The sequence below is a fragment of the Phaseolus vulgaris genome, chromosome 2 (genome assembly GCF_000499845.2).
Source record: "Phaseolus vulgaris cultivar G19833 chromosome 2, P. vulgaris v2.0, whole genome shotgun sequence".
NCBI lineage: Eukaryota > Viridiplantae > Streptophyta > Magnoliopsida > Fabales > Fabaceae > Phaseolus > Phaseolus vulgaris.
This window is the reverse complement of record NC_023758.2, coordinates 1,225,067-1,245,399: the sequence shown is the minus strand read 5'-3', so window position 1 is coordinate 1,245,399 and position 20,333 is coordinate 1,225,067. Positions and strand designations below refer to the sequence as shown.

The following is a 20,333-nucleotide window of genomic DNA, read 5'->3' as shown; positions in this document are numbered from 1 at the left end:
GCAAACATAGACAAACAGAATTAATGGTAAATGCAATGCATAATTGACGAAACACAGGTACTTGACCTCATTAAATACAGAAACAAAATTTGAGTTGAGAATTGACATTAGCAAAATAAAAACCTGTGGGAAATAAGGAAGAAAAAAAAAAGGCAAAAGAGGGAGGAGGCAGATACAAGGTGGACGATGATGAACAATAAGACCAAATGAAAGCCTTTACCATCACATGGGACAAAAGTGACCATCCTACAACTGTCCTGAATTGTAGGGAAAACCAAAAGTGGGGTAGCATGTACCTTAGCAGTACCCCATAGACTCTTAATATTGGGAAGTCTGGAATCTCCCAACATTTGGAGAGACTTTGGGATGGCATAGTCCTAAGCCACCACACAACACTCTTTAGTAGCACTAGTAGAACACTCATGCTAGTGTAAGTGTATAGAGTGTAGAGAGTGTATACACATACCCAGTGTACAAAGATAGCTAAACTCAAAACCCCTAACCGCTAATTAACGTCCCTATATATCTCATCTTCTTTTTTTGGCGGCACCAAAACCGCTTCTTCCCACTCTCTCTCCCTTCCACACTCTCCACTCAAGCAAATCTCTCTTCAGATTCTAACTATTTAGCAGTTACATTCTAAAGCAAGTTAGGCTGAGACATTGTAATGGGGAGTTCTGGCACTTTTTCCTTGTCTAGCCTCATGTGTGAAGAAGGCGAAGCTTGCTTCTTTGAACACCTAGATGAGAACCCTGACCCTATTGACTCCCTTGATACCCCATGTTTCGTTTTGGAGGATGAAGAGGAATACATTGAGTATTTGCTCAGACAAGAAACGGGATTTGGATCCCAAAATCAACCATTTTTGGCCTCCGATGATCGATCCAACAGAAACTGGTTGAGGAGTGCCCGTGTGGATGCCATTGACTGGATTTTCAATGTTTGTTTTCGATGCTACTTATCATCATAAGCCATGCTTTCTTTGCTTTTGTTTGTTCTGCTGCTGAAACCTGAAACTATTTTGTTGTTGTTGTTGATTAATGAATCAGTCACAAGCAAAATTTGGGTTCAGAGTTGAGACGGCCTATGTATCAGTGACTTACTTTGATCGGTTCCTTTCAAAGCGATCAATTGATGTATGCTCTAACAGGATCTTTTAATTGCAGTCCTCTCTTCCAGATTCTGTTCATTTTAACTTTCCTTTTCTGTTTTACTTAATTTCTGGAATGATACAGGAATCAAAACCTTGGGCTATTCACTTGTTATCTGTGGCATGTTTGTCGCTGGCAGCAAAGATAGAAGAGCAGAATGTGCCGGTTCTATCTGATTATCCAATGGAAGAATATCGCTTTGAGAACAAAGTAATTAAGAACATGGAACTGATGATTTTGAGTACCTTGGAATGGAAAATGGGATCAGCAACTCCTTTTGCCTATTTGCATTACTTTGTCGGCAAGTTCTGCCCTGGATCCAGACCACAAACAATAATCACAAAAGCCATTCAACATATTGTGGCCATGGTCAAAGGTGATTTTAGATAATGCAATTCCCTTATGAAATAGTATTATTATTATTATTTATCATCAAAATTTATATCTAAAGATGAGTCTTTCTGTGTAGATGTTAATCTGATGGATCAACGACCATCTATAATTGCCTCGGCTGCCATATTGGCAGCTTCTGATGCTACATTAACAAGAAAAGGAATGGATCTTCGAATAAGTGTAATCTCATCGTGTGGAAGTCTAGAAAGTGTGGGTTTATTATTTAGTTGCATTCACAATGTTAATTAGTTGTTCTTTAACTCTTGTTATTTGGATGGAGAATAGAAATAGATCAAATGGAACATATAACATGAGAGGACACAAGTTTGATGATGTTTCCTGTTTATATGCAACAGGGAGATGTGTTTTTCTGTTACAATCTAATACAGGAAAAGAGGAAAAACGAAGTTAAGACTCCTTGCTCGAATTTAATGTCTACCCAGTCGAGCTCCACGTGTGTTCTTGAGAACCCATCTGACACTTGTTCAGGAGCTAAGAGAAAACTTAGTTTTGAGGACAGTGAAAATTGTGCAGCACAGAAGCTACATCGGTCTTAGTTGGCTGCACCTGGCAGAGTTTGTGATCATAATCAACAGAGGGAAATTGATTGGTGTTTACTAATTGGATTATAGGATAATAGTTTTTTCCACTGAAATTTATTCTTGTTAGTGATAGGTCTCTAATGGGTGTCATCCACCATTTTTGTGGAATGATTTGCATTGATGATTGGGGTTTTTATTTCCCGGTACCCAACAAAAAGTCTCAGCTTGTGACAACAAAGAAGATAGAGAGAAAAAAGGAAGAGTAAATAAATAAATAAAAAGTGGTTAGCTTTACCCTACAGTAAGTTTGAAGAAGCTGTCTGAAAATCCAGAAGCCATTAAGGAGAAGTGAGATGAAAAATGAGTGAAAGGCAGAAAGCTTGTTGAGGAGAGGACTACTTGTCCATAGTGAGTGTGGGCAGTGTTTGCTTTCTTGTTCTGCTCCTATTACATTTCTACTTTTTTTTAACTGCATTTTTTTCCTTTTCCCTTTTTTTTTGGTGAGGGAACAATGTTTTTGATTAATGTATACGATGATGGGAATAGGTAGCAACCCTAGTAGTCCTACTACCATGCTTTGATAGAGTGGTTGCTTGGGATGCTTTCTATGTCTTTAGAAAGGGTGAAAGCCGTGGAGAATGGGGAAAGGAATTGGTTTTGTTTGATTTGATGTATCTGTGTACCATTTGAGTGTGGCCATTTATAAAGCTTGTAAAAGTTGAACGTGATTATGTGTTTGGTTGGGACGCGAGAGGCTCCTTTTCAGGAGGACTCAGAAACTTTCCTTTAACAGTTACTCCTTGTACTATCATTTTTCATTCATATTACACTTACAGCCCTATAAATGGTATAAGATTGGGACATGCACCACTACCACTCTCTCACTACCAAACTCAACACAGATTAAATAAATCTGATGCTTAAACTATACCAGATAATAATGCACATCATATCTTACACTTCTCAACCAAAGGACACATTGCTCATATGCACTTATTTTTCTTCTGGTACAACCTTATATACCATTTTAGTTATGTTTAATAGCTCAGAACTAATTTGATTCAAATAAATGCTGTCAACTTCTAAACCAGATGGGTACAGCCAGAGCATGCATTGAATAGCTTTTGGTTGGGAAAAAAGAGAGTTATTAAAGTAGTTCTGTTTCACTGAGATATTTGCTCTTCAACTTTTGAGTGATTATTTAATCTTTTTGTTTCAAAAAATATTAAGAAGTTATTAGAATATGTTTTTGTTTTATTTTAAATAAGGTATATAGAATAATACATTAAAAATACTGAACCATTGCTGTGTTCAGTTATGGGAACTTTTAAGATTAAATGGAGATGGTAAATTGACCCAGTCTGACTAATTTGATTAAATGTGTTTTGTCATCATATTCACTTTTTTTTTAAGTCTTAATCTATACACATTTTATAAGAAAAAAAATTAAGTGATACTAAACAAAACAGGTTCTGTTGTTCGAACAACAAGATTATATTAAATTGTGTAATTTTATTATATCCAATTCATTCTGATTGTTCTTTTTTTTGTCATATATACTGCTAAATGTACCAATTATTATTTTTAATATATATTTTACATGTTTTTTTTACATGTTAGATGTTTTTCTTTTTGCGTCTTTCACCACCACATTGTTTGATTTTTAGGGGAAAGAAATGCGGAGATATGTTTAGAAAAATTGGTTGATATATGATTTTTTTAATGATAGACAAAAACATTGTTTTTCCTAATTATAATATTGGAGCAACTTGGAAGTTTAAATGATCTCCTTTTTATATTATATATAAAATAAATTCATTGACATGTCATTAAATCATATATAAATTCATAAATTTATATAAATTTTTTTGATTAATCTATATTAATCATTAGTACATGGTTCTTAATGTTACGTTGATTTAAATTAGAAGTATAGGATATATTATTGTCTGAAAATTTGAAGTGTCTTGTTGGAGTAATGGTGGGAGGGTAAATGAGGTGAGTGTGAGGATGGTGATTGGGCTTTGAATTTTTGAAAAGGCCCAATGAAGATGAGAATTTGAAAAAAAATAGTTTCCCTCTCTTGTATGAATTTGAAAATAGAAGTTTGGAGGTGGGTGATGTTACAGTGGAGAAAGCGTGATGGAGAAGAGGCTTCGAAATTCTCTGCAATCCTCAGCGCAAGAGTTCATATCCTTAGCCACCAAGCAAAGCCTCAAATCTTCAAAATCCTCACTCAAAACCCTAATTCATTCCGTTAAACTCTCCTCTCCTCTTTGCACTTCTCTCCCTTCCACCCTCTCCGATTCCATCTCCGCCTCGGTCCAATCCTTCCAGAGCCTTCTAGGGTCTAACTCCGCGCAAATCCCTAGCTCCCCTCACAGCCCTCCCGCCAAGCGCTGCCGAAGATCCTCCCGCTGCTCCGAGACTGAACCCGTCGACGATAAACATGGACTTCTCGCGCGCCTCGAAATTCTCGCTCACATTGCTCTGCTCTGCGTTTCGCACCCAGGAAAACCGTTCCTGCTCTCTGATCTGCTTCCCGGCGTTCAGGCGCTGCACGATAATTTGATCGTTTTCGAGGCGGAATCGTCTCTGTCGTCGGCGATTGAGGGTTTGTGCGAGGAATGGTGGAAGGAGAATTTGGCGGGAAGGGAGTCGCTGATTTCGCAGAGTCTCCCTTTCCTGCTGTCGCGGTCGCTCACGCTCAAGAAGAAGGTGGACGTGCACAGGGTGTGCGTGCTCCGTGAGGCGTTCACTCTGTTCGATTTCGACGACGAGAGCATCGATGATTTGAAGCTGTTGCTGATTCGGTGTATGATTTCGCCCTTGTATTTGAAAGCGGAGGATGGGAGGAGATTTCTTGCATTTGTCTTTGGGCTCAACCATCAGCTTGGGAAGGAACTGTTGGCGATGATTCGGTCCCAAATTCCGTTCGGGAGAAAGTCGATGCTGGAGGCTTATGGGGATATTTTGTTTCGGGCGTGGAGAGCTGCGCAAGGGGATTCGAGAAGTGAGATAGAAAATGGGTTCTTGCAGGATTTGATTGAGGCTGCCATTCATGCTGCTTCTGGACCTTTTGCTTCGTATATTAGGAGGGTCTTGGGAGCTTTTATTAACCAGAGGACCACTGATGGGGTTGAACGAATGCTTTTTCGTCTCGCTGAGCCTGTCGTCTTTAGGTCTCTGCAGGTAAATGGAGATAAAGTTAATAAACTCCCCCTCCCCCTGGTTTACTTTTTTTTGTTGTATGTTGAATTTGAGTGTTTTTTTTTTTTTTTTTGCGGATACACTATGTTGATTATTAGGTTGCTTAGATCAGTAGCGAAAGGGAAATTGTTAGGGTTGAACTGATGGAATCCTTAAAAAGTTCAGAAGGTGATTTTTTGTAATGGTGTTATATGAGTTCTCTTATAGAAGGTAGTTTTCACATCCTAATATAGTTCTGGTTGTAGGCGAATGGAAGGGATTTAGTTTTATAGAAACTCCTTCCTTTAATATTGAAGGATTTGGAGTTGGGGAGAAATGCTGAATGTTTGAATATTATGTTAAACTAAATTATCCTTAGTTTTAATATTTGTAAGTTTAATGATTTTATTTGTCTATTGAAAGAGTATACTAGTAAATTATTTTATTTTCCAAACTCTCTCTTTGTTAACCAAACAAGGGGTTCTTCCTCTCTCCTTCCTTCCGTTAACGTTCTTTTCCTTTGTTCCCCTCATTTTAACAAAACCGATTCTATAGCTGTTATACCAATTTATAATTTCATGCTGCTCATATAAATTAAAGGGATCCTTTTAAAGTTGGGTTTCTCGAAAACCATTTTGTTGGAGTTGCAATAAATTTTAATTAGTAAAAATGATTTTGCTGATATATACATCATCTACGTTAAGCGGTCATTTCTTCTCTGCATTCGGAGTTTTACTTAGCCTTTTCTTTAATAGGTTTCAAACTCAAATGTTCGTCAAAATGCTTTGCATCTACTTCTGGACATGTTTCCCCTCGAAGATCCCGATTCCACAAAAGAGGAGAAAGATACATTGCTTGATAAGCAGTTTTTTCTGTTAGAAAGGCTACTTATGGATGATTGTCCAGAAGTGAGAACAATTGCTGTTGAAGGTTCTTGTCGCATCCTTCATCTGTTTTGGGAAGTTATTCCTTCACCAATTATAACAAAGATATTAACAAAAATATTTGTTGATATCTCTCGTGATGTATGCACTGAGGTTAGGCTTTCTACGTTAAATGGAATCATTTATTTACTTGGAAATCCCCACTCTCACGAAATCCTTAAGGTGCTCCTACCAAGACTGCAGCACCTAATGCTGGACAAGGCCCTGACAGTACGAGTTGCTGCAGTGGATCTCTTAGTCCATCTTAAGGATGTTAGAAATTTTCAGTTCAACAAGGTACACGAGTTAATTAGAATTATTTAATAAAGTTTTATGTCTAATGTACTTCTTAATAGTATATGTTCTTCTATTTGTTATATAGGTGATGGAGCTGGATGTGCTATTGACTGCACTTGCTAGTGATCAACCTCTCGTAGCTCAGAAGATAACAAAATTACTTATACCTTCGTACTTTCCCTCAAAAGTACCTGTTGAGGAAGCATGTAATCGCTGCATTACACTTGTAAAAAGGGCTCCAATGGCTGGCGCAAGATTTTGCAAGTTTGCCATCTTGGAAGGAGCATCTAAATCTCATCTTATGGAACTGGTTAAAGTATTCCTGGGTTTGATTTTGTCACCACATCAGCTAGATGCAAATCAGATTGAGGGTTTCCTTGCTGCTACTTGCTATGTTTGTGATGACTTAGCTAGTGAACTTTGCAATATAAGTGCTCTCAAAGAGTTATTTGATGGAGAGAAAATTAGATGTTTACTATCTGTGGTTTCTAAAGGTGAAGTCCGTTCTTCTTTATTCAACATTGTCTCTACTGTGTGTCCAGATGATGTTGCTGGACTTATTGAAGAATGCATGGATGTTGTCACAAACTGCAGTGGTTTAACTGAGGATGTTGGTCGACAAACTGAAATCAGGTCTGCACAGAAGCTATTGCTTTCACTGGGTGGTTTTGATGACTTGATTGAAGCCTTAACCGCCTTCTTGCATAAGACTGCGTATCGTTGCCACATTAAATTTGGTGCAGACATGCCGTCTCAAAGTGTTTCATTTGCCAAAAGAAAGAAATCTAAATCCTCTGGAAAATTTTCAATTAAATTGAAGTTAATTAACAGAAAGCAATCTTTTAAGGACGATTATTCAGTAGCTGTTGGAATGGCATTCCAAGTTCGAGATTTGCTTCTGCATGAAGATATCAGAAAGGCTATTATGAAATCTCAGTGTTTAGAGATGTTGTTTGTTTCTCTTAAGGTGATTTCTGAAGTCAGCATTGTGCATTGTGGGCACTGTAAAGATATGGACATATCTCCTGTTTTGGCATATATAGCCCTTGCTCTGCAAATGACTGTTGATAATGTTGGCAGAACTAATATACAAAACGGTGATTCAAAAAGGAAGAAAACTAAGATTCATTCTTCGAAATTTCTGTCGGAGGCAAGTAGAATCTTTGCACTTTCTTTCTAAATATTTGCCTGATTATAGTTATCTACCTGTCTTTTTTTTTGCATTTCTGATTTGCTCTGATTTTAATCTGTTCTTAAAATGATTTTATACATTTTCATTGCCTTGCACATTAATGCCAATGATTTTCTTTGCTAATTTATTGAGTTGTGATTGTTGGAAAAATGCTTGCCTCTCATTTCTGTTGTTTCTTTTAATTTTAATATATACATTATGAACTTTGACCAAATGCAGAATACCGTGGCCAGCACCAAAGTAATCTTTCAAGGAAGTTTAGAAATACATTAGCTTAGTGAATTGTAGTGTGAATCAATAAAGTTTGAGCTTTATGGAAACTGCAATTTAATGTTGACTTATTGACTAATATAAGTTTGCCACGGAATTTGATTTATCTACATCTTTTGCCAGTTTTATTGGGTGATTTCTCATTTTCATTAGTTTCTAAATAAATGTAATTGCGTGGAAAAATGTTAAATTTGTTTTATCCCTTAAAATTTTCAGGTTTTCAGCAGATTATGGTATAATATTTATACTTGATGAACTGATTCATTTTATTTTAGGACCTTCTGCCATGTTCTTTGACTTTAGACCATTTGGTTACCAAGTTATTGGTTAAATTAATCATTGGTTTAATAATACGAACTATGTTAAAAAAATTCCCAAACATGTATGACCAACAAACTTCTTACATTAAATTTTTTATTAAAGATTCATATTTTTTATTCAAATTGATTTAACTGGGTCACCAATTTGACCAAAAAATTGACTGAGTTATCGATTACATAATTTTTTTTATGAAATAACCAGCTCAACCATTTATATGCCTCTAGGCCGGAACAGTTTTACTGGCTGGTCTGAGACAGCTCTTATAACACTCCCATTCTTTTCATTGATGAATTGATATTTGATAACATCATGGCAGATTGGTTTCAATCATCGCTTGCCTGATTTGATTCCCTCTATTTTCTGAAAAAAAAAACATTTAAGCAGAATATCTTGGAGCTGACAATAGAGCATGTGCTCAACTGTTTGGAAAAACTATTTGGAGAAGGTGACATGAAAAACCACGATGCAGATTCATGTAAGTTGCAGCCTACCAATAAAACAGATCAAAATTCCACAAAAAGGCGTAGGCTATCTCCTACAGATGCATGTGGCCCAAGTAACCGTGGTGAGTAAATACATATATGCCACTGTTTTTTTTTGTCTGCTAATGGATTAGGTGCTTTTACCAAATGTAAGTAACTCAAGCACACTGGACAGAAGTAAAATCCTTAAGTCAATCTATGGATTAAAATAAATTTATTTGGTCTATGTTGAACAATATATAGATTAATTGGGTCTGGGGATTATCATTCACAGATTTCTTATACTTTAGTTCTAATCACTCTTTTCAGGTTTCTCGTCTTTTGATCTTCATATTTAATAAGCACCAATAGGCATTTCTATCATAAAGAGAATATCGTACTTTAAACCCTTGATATTTTTGGTATAAAAAATCATGATTCTAGACAGTGGTTTCTACAGCAGGAGCAAAATATGCCAATTAATTATTCTGAACTGAGGATTTAAATATCATCCCAATATCTTCAAAAAGATGTATGCTATTTAATTTGTAGAGGCTCACTTTGCATTTAAAATTACGAGTCTGTTGAGAAGACATCTGCTTTTTTCTTATTAAGAACGAATATTGTGTTTTATTTCTATTTTCAAATTCTTTTTTTTTTTTTTTTGCTTTTAAAATCTTGAATAAATCCTTGTAAAATCAGCACAATCATGACTGTATCAGGTTCCACCCGGCACAGCCACCAAGCTTACACCAAATGACCCACACCTCTATACTACGATCACAGCAGAGAAGAAGAGGACGAGAACACACTGTAGTTGTTTGTGTTTTTTGCTTATAAAACACTTATTTTGGAAGCAATCTTCGATTTTGAATGAAAAATTATTCCTAAATGGCGTTGAATTATTTTAGAAAATAGTAGTTGAACCCTAAAGTGAAGGAAATTAAGTAGACCCTAAATATTTGCTTTATGTACATTTTATGATTATGATATTCAATGTTCATCATTTCCTTAGCTTTGGACTAGACGAAATTCAATTTTCTGCAGAAGAGAAGGGAATATGTTTGTATTGCATTGCAGTGGTGTTTGTGTTTTTGCCCATTGTTGCTAACTAACTAATCAAAACTTTTGACAAGTTATATCTGTGTATCTGATACGATCTATGTTATGTCTTTGTATATTTCTTTTATCCGTGAGTAATTATCTTCAAATATATGCGTAGCATCCACAAATGATGAAGCCCAACAAGTATTGTGTAAGGTGAAGATGCTGACTGCTGTTCTCAAGTTCATGGCTGATGTCACTGCTATGTGTTTTGCTCCTCGCAAGCATGGATTATTCTTATATTACACTTCAAAATGTGTGCAACATATCATATCGTCATTGGACCAGCTACGTCATAACCAAATTCAATTTAAGGAAGATGGTAAAATAAATATTGCTATTTGCCTGAAAAGCTCTTTCACCTATGCAGCAAAAATGCTTAATGGGATACTTGCAGAGTCTAGGGGATCCTCAACAACTTTACCAGAAGCTTTTGTTCTTGCAAATAACATGCTTGATTTAATCATTTCAATTGAATCATGTATGGGCTCTGGGTATGCGTTGCGCCTTGTTGCAGCAATAAAGACTTGGCTGCCTGATGTGCTTCTAGGGTTGGGATCTACAAGTTTTCAAAAAAATACTGACTCGGATGAGGAACATTTATCTGTATCTGAACAAATGAAGTTGCATTTTCCAAAATGGCCCTTGATTGTAGCCAAGACTGAACTTTTTGAAGTAACTGAAGCTGAAGAAGATGATGAATGTTCTCGACCAGAAAAATTCTCAGCATTCAATAAGCTTCTTGCAATGCTGATTATATTACTGGAAAAAAATCCCAGTATAATGGATGTAGTTGGCAATATTTTCATGGTTTCTTCACTTGTTGGGCTAGAACAGAAGAACTTTGGGCTGGCATTAGGACTCTTGCGGTTTGTATGCCTTAAGCTGTTTAAACATGATGACCGGGATTGGGGTGACATTATGCTGTCATCTCTGCAAGAGATATTTCCCAAGATAGACAGAGAAATCGCAGAAGAAAATGATGAAGATGAGCAGGAAAAACTAACCCGTGCAAAGGAGTTGATTGAGCCTCAGTGGATGTATCATCTGTATGAAACTGGAAGAGTCACCTTGGTTGATGACTAGAAAATTTGAGACTGATGTACATACTTTTACATTTGGCAACATTAAAACGATAGTTTGCCAGTACATTGTTGTTTTTTGCTGAACTGTACAGAAATTTATTCAAACCTTGTTTTTAACCTGTTTTATTATTACATATATATATATATATATATATATATATATATCAACTGAAGCCTCTATTTTCCCGGATCATTGTTATTGTTTCTTTCTGAATTGTGCAGAATTTTATCCGAACCCTCTAACTTGTTTTAGCTGGTTGTAACTTCAAACTTATTTTTGTAACACATGCTTTATCATTTAACTAAGGAGTGACGAGGATTGAGGTTCTAGTTTGATATTACAGTTTGCCATAACTCAGTGAACACGACAAGATAATGGCCACGCTCGACGAAATAGTGCATTTAAATAACGTAAGGGACAATTCAGGACCACAATTATAGAAAAGAGAAACAAATGGGATTTGTTCATAGTAAAATTTACTTACAGCAACAACCATAAATCATGGTGCTCCAAGAAAATAAAAAACATATTAAATAAAATGGTTAATGGCAGTTTGTCATTTGCTCCGAGACTCCAGTGATCTACCTCGCTGCTCCATTTTTTATTCCAACCCAAAGTCAGCCTCGGGCAATATCAGAGGAGTTAGAGAATGTACAGGAATAATGGACCTTGAAGCAATGTAACTACTTACAACTAACGATAATCAAAGATTGCTTTTTGAGGAAATGTTGATCCATTCACGTGCTTCAAACAGGGATCTTCTTTAAGCGAGCAGCAATCGGCATGCCTAAAAATCCAACGAATAAGCAAAAGAACCACTGTGCCAGCGTGAGAGGTGTCGTGTTTGCGAAGGTTCCCAAGTACTCAACTATTATGATTTGGAAGAAAACAGTAGCACTGATCACACCCACGAAAACATAATTATCCAAAATGCCTTTGAAAACGTTTATTTTCTCCATTTCACGTGAATTTATCTCATTGAAAACCTGCAAAACCAAATCAGCCCACATCTGGTAAGACACTTCTGTACAAATATCAAACATACATTTTGAATAACATTATGGGTTATAATAATCCTAAGCAAATTGTCAACTTTTCAGAAAAGTTACCTGACAGAAAACAAATGAGTTGAAAATAAGCGTGTTTAAGACCAGGTCCGAGTTGGGTCCGTCAAGTAAAAAGATTGATTTTCCTCTTGTCTGAAGAAACCATATCACCATAAACTGATACACGGATTGCCCTAAGATGTTCCTCCACATGACATTGCTGATGAAATTCCCCTTCCTTCCCACAGGTGAACGTTTCATTAAATCATCATTTGGAGGTTCAGTAGCAAGCGCAAGTGCTCCCAGTGTGTCCATTATCATGTTCACCCACAAAAGTTGAACAGCTGTGAGGGGCGCGGTTCCTGGAGAGAGAAAATGCACGTAAGATCATAAGATAAATAACAATAAGAAAACAAAGTATTTTTGTAACCGATCATCAGGCCATTTTTCTAGGTGACAAAAACAAGCTACACTTTCTAACCTGTCAAGCAAGCTGATGTGAAGTTCACTATCAATGCAACCACATTAACGGTCAGCTGAAACTGTACGAACTTCTGAATATTTATGTAAACTGAACGTCCCCATTTGGCCACTGTTACTATCGTTGAGAAGTTATCATCCAGAATTATGACATCTGCACTTTCTTTTGCAACCTGTACCATACATATATTATGAAATTAGCTTCTTCCAATAAAAAATTAGTTGTAAAGTGATTAAAATTTAGTACTACAACAATTCCTATTCTTTTGGTGGGTAGAACGAGTGGTTCTCGAAGGGAAACATTGCACTCACCTCAGTTCCAGCAATGCCCATTGCAAGTCCAATATCAGCTTCATGAAGGGCTGGAGCATCGTTAGTTCCATCACCTGTTACAGCTACCACTTCCCCAAACGTGGTGCGCAAGTGTTTCACCAATGTATGTTTGTCTAAAGGTGAAGATCGAGCCATAACCTAAAAGGAATTACACAATATGTTAGTTAAAGTATCAACCATATATAAATCATGTGTACGATTAAGTAGTACTGAAGGAATCATAATATAATGCATATAGAATGTATTTGGCACCTGAATTTTGGGAATCAGTTCAAGCAACTCTTCCTCAGTCTTCTCTCTAAACTCTGGTCCTTCAATTGCTATGCCGTCATCAGTTAAAATTCCACACTCCCTGGCTATAGCCTTTGCAGTGTTAATGTTGTCCCCAGTAACCATTCGTACTGTTATTCCAGCTGAACGACACACTGCCACAGATTCCTTAACACCAGGACGAACAGGATCTTTTATACCAACAACTCCTATACAAGTATATCCAGAAACGGGAATAGGGTCTTCAGGAGAGAACCCGTTTTCCAATTCCACATAAGCAAGGCATAGTGTTCTAAGTGCCTCACTTGCAAACTGGTTTATTGTGGCCTGAAGATGGTTTGTTGATTCTTCATCAAGGGGTACAACCTCACCATTTGAGTTGATAACTTTGTCACAAGCAGCCAGAATTATTTCAGAAGCACCTTTGCAGTGGGCTCTTAAGCCTCCATCAGGGAGCTCAACCACCACACTCATTCTCTTCTTAGTGGAATTGAATGGCTCAACTTTAACAAGATTACATGCTTGTCTCTCTCCTTGAAAATCTCCACCTAAAGACAAACCATACTCCAATATTGCAGCCTCAGTTGGAGTCCCTAAAATCTCACGTTTTCCGTTTTGGTTAACCACAACCTCTCCTCCTGTATTATTAAATATTGACTGCAGCAGCAGTTTCACAGCAGATTCTGGGAGTTCAGAGCACAAACTAGAGGCCTTATTATTGCTCACTTCCTTGCTATTCATGCAAAAGCATGTTTTCACAACAGTCATGTGGTTCGTTGTCAGTGTCCCAGTCTTGTCACTACAAATAGTTGTGGCTGATCCCATGGTCTCACAGGCTGCCAAATGTCTCACAAGGGCTTTGTCATTCATCATTTTTTTCATAGCAAATGCAAGGCTCAATGTCACAGCTAATGGCAGCCCCTCTGGAACAGCAACAACAACTATAGTAACTGCAACTGCAAAGAACTCCAACAGCTCCATTGCATCATCCCCATTCCAGCTAGATAAACTTCCTTGTTGGAGTTTTTGGCTTACAAGTCCTTGCACCAGAACTGCAAAAGTAACCACTGCAAAGAATAGACCTATCTTCCCGATAATGGTTGCAACACCATTCAACTTCACCTGCAGCGGGGTTTCATCATCTCCACCTTCACTGAGAGTGGCCATCAACTTACCCCATTGAGTCCTCATGCCAACACTGGTAATCAACATCTTGCATGATCCATCTTGAACCTTGGTTCCAGAAAGAAGAAATGGATTTTCAGAATTCACCATCACTGGCTCACTCTCGCCTGTTAAGCTTGACTCATCGATCAACACAGAAAATCCCGAGACAAATAGTCCATCTGCAGGGACTTGGTCACCAATGGCAAGATGCACAATGTCGCCAGGAAGTAATTCATAAATTGACATTTTCTGTCTGTATCCATTTCTTGTGACCTGAATAGATATTTTCTTCTTCTCCTTGTCTAAATCCTTGAATTGCAATGATTGGCGATAATCACTTGTTGCTGTCACAAAGACAACAAGTAAGATACTTGCAACAATTCCAAGACCATCATGAGCTCCCTTCGGCCATCCTTCAGTTGCAATGCCAACTAGCAGTGACACAATAGCACACACTCCAAGTATCATCAGAGTCATGTCTTGAAAGGCTTCCCAAACAAAAACCCAGAAACTTGTAGCTTCACTTTCAGTAAATTTGTTGATTCCATATATCTGCTGTCTCCTATTCAATGACTCGCTGTCACTGTTAAGCCCCTCAGTGGTTGATGTAGAAAGCATCTCTGCAATGCCATTAACCCCACCATGATGTGTGAACTTCTTTACGTCATGGCTTTCAACGATACACCCTAATTCATCGCCACAGATTTGAAAACCTGCATCTTTAACTTCCTCTGGCACTTTGTAATCGCTTAGTTTCACGCCTGTGGATGTGATCGCAAGTTAACATATTGCCTCCATAAAATCTATTAAAATAATTCTGAAGAAACTTACTTTCGATAAATTGAATAGCTGCTTTGGAAACCAAAACTGCAATCCTCAGCTTCTCCTGCTTAAAGAAGAGAATAAGTCTTAGAGAAACAACAAAACATGGAGATGTCACATTCTTCGTGTTGAGGAGATAAAAGCATGATCACATGGTTTATAAATATTACCAAATCTAGAGAAAATTTTAAAAAATGAATAAAAGAACATACAGTACAACAAAAAATGAGGAATCAACAGTACACAAAAAAATGAAAATAAGAACCTTACATTTTTTTTTAAAACTTGTATAGAACAACAGTGACTGTACTCAAATGTTGGTCATAATAACCAGCTAGCTCCTGATGTTTCCATAATTATCTTGAGAAGTTTATTACTTATACCAATGCATTTTGTATCTTTAAAGTCAAATTGTCCATACCCTAAGAACACTACCAGTTATAAAACTCCAGAGTATTTTCCATTGAAGTTGCTGAACAACTGCCAATTAGTTAAGCTCAATAAAACGTACAAACTATTCAGTGTCAAGTACATGCTTATTAAACAACAATCTTTAAATTAGCTTTAACAGAATGAAGTCGGACAAACAGGGGGAGAAGGAAGATAATGTGAGCACCATCATGTATTGGCAATTTGGCTAAATTTCGAGATTTCTGCTCTAACACTTGTAACTCTTTTTATCGGTCATTTTTTACTTGAAAGGTATATCCGATTGACTAGAGGTTATTGCATTCAGAGGAAGAAAGAAAACCAATTACAATTTCCCAGTAGTTCGAGGCTGTGAATGAAAAATATAGCCAAAGAGTCCAACAACTATCTCAAAATATAATGACACCAAGTATATAAGTACACATATATACCTATTTAGCTTCTGAAAAAAAAAAGTATTCATATTTAGAGTGTCCTACACTATTTTTTAATACTTGAAAAACACTTATATAAAAAAAATTGTGAAACAAAAAATTAAGAAAGGTGAAAAGCATGACATAATGGCCATTAACTTTTAATTATGGATTCAATTAGACCAATGGGAGTATAAGTACGATGTAGCTGAGCATCAATATTATTATTGAGCACGGTGGAAACACTAATTATCTCGTGTTTAATCAGGGAAAGACCATAAAAAGTGTAATTAATAGAAAAAATATTTTTCCTTTTGAGCATAGAACCTAAAATATGATTTGAGCATTCAAATACGGTGAATAAAAACAGATACCTGATTGGTACGACGCATAGCAGCAGCTTTGCCTCTCATGACGAGATTCGCAGTGAAACGAAAGCGTCTTCTGGGGTTCTTGACAACCCCACACAGTTTTCTCCATCTCTGAAGAGCCTCTTCAGACGAGTGTTTGGACTTCACTTCAAAATTCTCATTCAAATAACCCTCCATCATCCTTCAACAACAACAACAACAACAATAATAACACCCTTAGCTTTGCTATGAACTATTTATCTTTTGGCGATGCCTTTGCTATCAGTTAACAAATGTGAAATGGACTCTCTGAGACCCAGGTCATATAAAGTGATGGTATGTTTGTGATGTCCCTAATAGCAGTCTTTCTCGGAAATTAGTGACCAACTTTGAATGGAGGAAAGAGAGGAAGGTGTGGGTGGACCTCGTAAAAAAGCAGGATGAAGTTTCTAAGACCTTGTCTTGTGTACCAGAAGTTGTGCTTATTGTAGCAGTAGATACAAAAACTACCTTGTCAGAGGGTGGAACAACCGGGTCAAATATGAAAATACGTTATTCTGGTTTTCGTAACTCTCTTAGGTTTTATGTTTTTATATATAGGAAATTGGAAAACTGTGTACTAGTGGAGATTCTTTATTTTGAGAGTTTCTTTTTTATCTTTAATTTATGAACCCACTGAGAGGGGTGCACTTCAAGGTCTATTCTTTATTTATTTCACCGCGTATGCTGAAAAATGTTTTCTATTATTGGTGCTGCATAATAAACGCGTGAAGGATATTTCCCTTATTAAAGAGAACCCAAAACGCGTGAAGGACGTCTCTGACTAGGACCTTTATTATTGGTCTGCCAATGAGGGAGGGCCCATTTAACGACATTGGCCGTCACCAAAGACCAAACACACGTCGTTAGCTGCTTTGTCGGAATCAGTTTTCATTGGATTGAAGAAGGATACAAAGAAGTTTTGGTACAGGACTCGCACAGGTAAACGAAGAGACCTCAGGGTATTCCTGAGTCTAAATTTTGATAAAGATTATCTCTAACTTGAGATGTTAAAACACAATAAATTTGTGGATTTTGTGCTTTTAAGTTTCTCAATTTTATCTAGTGTTATATTCAAACCTAAACATAGATTATCTAATTTTTAAGTTAGATTGTCTTCAACATTGATAAACAAAAGATGTTTGGCTATAAATAAATAAATAAATAAAAAATCACGTCATTTTTATCTTGAAATTTTAAAATAATTAATGTATCGATCGATATAAGACGAGTCAGTTACTTCATCTTGGTGATGAATCGCGTCAAAGCACACTTCAAGACACTTAATAAATGACAATAACGACAGTTATAAAAGTTCTTTGTGAGTCATTATTTGATATCAAATTATACTGATGACTTTTTTAAGAAATTAGCTAAATAATGATTAATTGAAAAATATTAAAGATATTTTTCAAATATAACAACATACTCATATACCAATATATATCCTTATAGATCAGGGATCACACTACACATCACTGGACAACTTATATTCAGCCCAATACAACAAAGTTTCATGACTAACACTATAAATAATCTCTTTACATAGGTGTAAGGTATGATTTACTCAGTTTACAAATATACATTTTTTATCCAGAGTACTTATTTGATTGTCGAAGTACCCTTTTCATGTCAACCCCGATTGAACACCACCAATTGAATAATGAGATTCAAAAAAAGGAGTATAGAGATCACCGACATGTTAACAAATGTACATATATTATCTAGGTCCACTTTACCTATACAAGTACAATAAGATTGTAAATTTTGTTTTAAATTTTTTTTTATTTAATGTGAGATTCAAACTTAGATAAATTCATTAATCTTAATCTAATTTTAAAATTGAATTATATTCAAAACATTTTATTGAATATTTCTATTTTTGGTTAGAAATTTATTTATGAGATGAAAGATCAAAGTTGAATAAAAATAATAAATATGAGAATGTTAAATGACATATATGGAAAATAATTCACAAACACATAATTTTAATGTTTTTTTTTTTTGGAGATAGTATTATTCAGTTTGTTCATTAGTCATTATATTGAATTTCATATTCTAACAATATTCACTTTTATCTTATCATTTTTATTTATTTATTTTTTATTTGATTTAATATTTTTATTACCAACCCAATAAGATAACTGACATTAGAACTTAATCCTTTGAAAAAAAACTAATATAAAAAAACAAAAGGTTGGTTACATTAATTTTTTTTTTTTCTACTTCGGCATTGATTCCTTTTTTGCGAACCATTTACCGCATGTACCTTTTCTTTTACTATGTGTTTGTAATTCTCTTATTACTTGTAACTAGTCAAGCACAACACAAGATAATGTAACCACGAGAAAAAATGTTAACACGATAAAACATTAATAATATGATTACACTTTCAACATAAGCTTCTTTCTTATTGCATCACTTCCTCCCTACCAAAGAAGACTCAATACTTTACTCTTGTTTTGTAAACTAGTCCTCACCGAATTGTATTGGCAATAGTAATCTTTAGGCTTATAGGTAAAAATATTTTTGACATTTACCTAGTTGTAGCACCCCTCCCAAACTTTGTATAAAGAACTCATGTTTAGCAAACTCTTCCCACTCTACGCATAAGGTACATTTTGTTGAGTCATATACATTACTGTATTCTTCCTTTTGAGACTATCCTTAAGTAGTCAATCTATTTTTAAATAACTTAAAAGTAAAAAATTTGACCTTGGTGGATTTTTCTCTTCCACGGTTCTTGGAATTATAATTTATTTGACACGTTAGATTTGACATGTTGTAAAGTGTATTCACCTCTGGATCCCAATTTTCATATCCACTTTTTTTTAACTTTATGTATTGTAATTAAATCAACATGTTTAACATCATCTCTTCTTCTCATGCAAAGAGATCCTTACACAATGCAAACATCCACTCCTGTTAATTTTATACACATTCTCCCATGTTGCCCCATATTTTTTTATTTTGAATTAAAATAAAATACAGCTTGTTGAATCTTTGTATCACATTATCTTCCCCAAACAAATTATCCAACCAAAACATGGTATTTGCTTCATCCCCTAACCTCCTAATCTCTCTCATACCTTTTTTTTTCATTTTTACCTCATGTTTTTCTTAGATCCTTCCACTAAATTGGAGATTTTGATATCTCTTAAGCAGTGGATATGTTCCTCCAGTCACCATATCACCATAATTAGAGACAAGAACATTATCCCATAAAGGCTTAATATCACTCTATAATATCCATTTTCATTGAAGATACTTCTATTTTTACTCCCAATCCTCCATAACCTTTGCTTACCCTAAACTCTAAAATTGTTACCCATCTACCTCAGTATATTTTTCTCTCTTCTATTTTTCCTCCCCATAAAAACTTGTTTTGAATACTTGTGAGCTTCCTAATCACTTAAAGACCAAACAAGTGTTTTTCTTCCTTTATGGCCTTTTTGTTTTCAGGTATCATAAGGGAGGAAAAATAAGCATGGAGTCTATGTTTGGTTTATTGTTTTTTAGGGTGTCGGAGCGGATGGAGGAAGAGCGTTTTTTTACTCTTTACAAAAATGAGAAGATTTGCAGTGATTACACGTGGGCACAATAAGCACAATGCAATTTTACTTTGATATGCTTGCATCCATTCTGAATATATTAAACATAGTGAATACATTGGTGGGCAGTTGTGCATGCATTCAATACAGTGGTGTCAGTCTTGAATGAGGTTTCTTGCTTACAATGGTCAAAGTGCTTGGTAATAGTGGTGCAGAAGAGAATCTTGACCACCACTTTTTTTAAAATGTTCTAACTTTGTTAATTTATAAACAAAATTAGGTTTTATTAGAGTTGTGTTTCTTGTTGTTGTGCTCATATAGAGTGAAGTTTGTAGTGTGAGAGTTAGTTTTGTTGTGAGCAGTGAAAGTGAAAGTTGATTTGTCGTTATAGTTGTTTATTTTATTGTGTTTGAGGAAGAACAATAAAAGAAGATAAAATCACCCAATAACTAAAGTTTTCGGGTTTTTATTAAATTGAATTTCGTTAAACGAGTATTTAGCTTA

The 20,333-nt window shown here is 35.7% G+C and overlaps 3 protein-coding genes across 4 annotated transcripts; 2 read left to right on the top strand and 1 right to left on the bottom strand.

The window, feature by feature from the left end:
* Window positions 1-235: 235 nt before the first annotated feature.
* LOC137810042 (cyclin-D5-1-like) lies at window positions 236-2,882 on the top strand. Its single transcript, XM_068611165.1, has 5 exons — window positions 236-940; window positions 1,050-1,136; window positions 1,236-1,527; window positions 1,621-1,754; window positions 1,901-2,882. The coding sequence occupies exons 1-5, from the start codon at window positions 668-670 to the stop codon at window positions 2,099-2,101; spliced, it is 987 nt and encodes a 328-aa protein (XP_068467266.1). The 5' UTR covers window positions 236-667; the 3' UTR covers window positions 2,102-2,882.
* A 1,294-nt stretch (window positions 2,883-4,176) lies between these two features.
* Window positions 4,177-11,045, top strand: LOC137810039 (uncharacterized). The gene is made up of 5 exons (XM_068611162.1): window positions 4,177-5,278; window positions 6,031-6,495; window positions 6,581-7,645; window positions 8,663-8,843; window positions 9,962-11,045. The coding sequence occupies exons 1-5, from the start codon at window positions 4,229-4,231 to the stop codon at window positions 10,927-10,929; spliced, it is 3,729 nt and encodes a 1,242-aa protein (XP_068467263.1). The 5' UTR covers window positions 4,177-4,228; the 3' UTR covers window positions 10,930-11,045.
* A 318-nt stretch (window positions 11,046-11,363) lies between these two features.
* LOC137810040 (calcium-transporting ATPase 2, plasma membrane-type-like) lies at window positions 11,364-16,921 on the bottom strand. Of its 2 annotated transcripts, none has more exons than XM_068611163.1 (7): window positions 16,264-16,921; window positions 15,057-15,114; window positions 13,041-14,986; window positions 12,768-12,926; window positions 12,457-12,628; window positions 12,039-12,337; window positions 11,364-11,915 (listed from the first exon to the last, which is right to left on the bottom strand). In XM_068611163.1, the coding sequence occupies exons 1-7, from the start codon at window positions 16,438-16,440 to the stop codon at window positions 11,676-11,678; spliced, it is 3,051 nt and encodes a 1,016-aa protein (XP_068467264.1). In that variant the 5' UTR covers window positions 16,441-16,921; the 3' UTR covers window positions 11,364-11,675. The 2 variants fall into 2 exon arrangements, with proteins under 2 accessions (XP_068467264.1, XP_068467265.1); XM_068611164.1 differs by having other exon boundaries at window positions 15,057-15,111.
* Window positions 16,922-20,333: the final 3,412 nt, after the last annotated feature.

Excerpts from the sequence above, each read along its gene's own strand:
- LOC137810042 (XM_068611165.1), top strand. The coding sequence starts at position 668 with ATGGGGAGTTCTGGCACTTTTTCCTTGTCTAGCCTCATGTGTGAAGAA. Across the intron at positions 941-1,049 it reads CCATTGACTGGATTTTCAAT|TCACAAGCAAAATTTGGGTT; the intron begins GTTTGTTTTCGA and ends TTAATGAATCAG. Across the intron at positions 1,137-1,235 it reads TTTCAAAGCGATCAATTGAT|GAATCAAAACCTTGGGCTAT; the intron begins GTATGCTCTAAC and ends GGAATGATACAG.
- LOC137810039 (XM_068611162.1), top strand. The coding sequence starts at position 4,229 with ATGGAGAAGAGGCTTCGAAATTCTCTGCAATCCTCAGCGCAAGAGTTC. Across the intron at positions 5,279-6,030 it reads TCGTCTTTAGGTCTCTGCAG|GTTTCAAACTCAAATGTTCG; the intron begins GTAAATGGAGAT and ends TTTCTTTAATAG. Across the intron at positions 6,496-6,580 it reads GAAATTTTCAGTTCAACAAG|GTGATGGAGCTGGATGTGCT; the intron begins GTACACGAGTTA and ends TTTGTTATATAG.
- LOC137810040 (XM_068611163.1), bottom strand. The coding sequence starts at position 16,440 with ATGATGGAGGGTTATTTGAATGAGAATTTTGAAGTGAAGTCCAAACAC. Across the intron at positions 15,115-16,263 it reads CTATGCGTCGTACCAATCAG|CAGGAGAAGCTGAGGATTGC; the intron begins GTATCTGTTTTT and ends CTCTTCTTTAAG. Across the intron at positions 12,927-13,040 it reads AACTGATTCCCAAAATTCAG|GTTATGGCTCGATCTTCACC; the intron begins GTGCCAAATACA and ends AATTCCTTTTAG.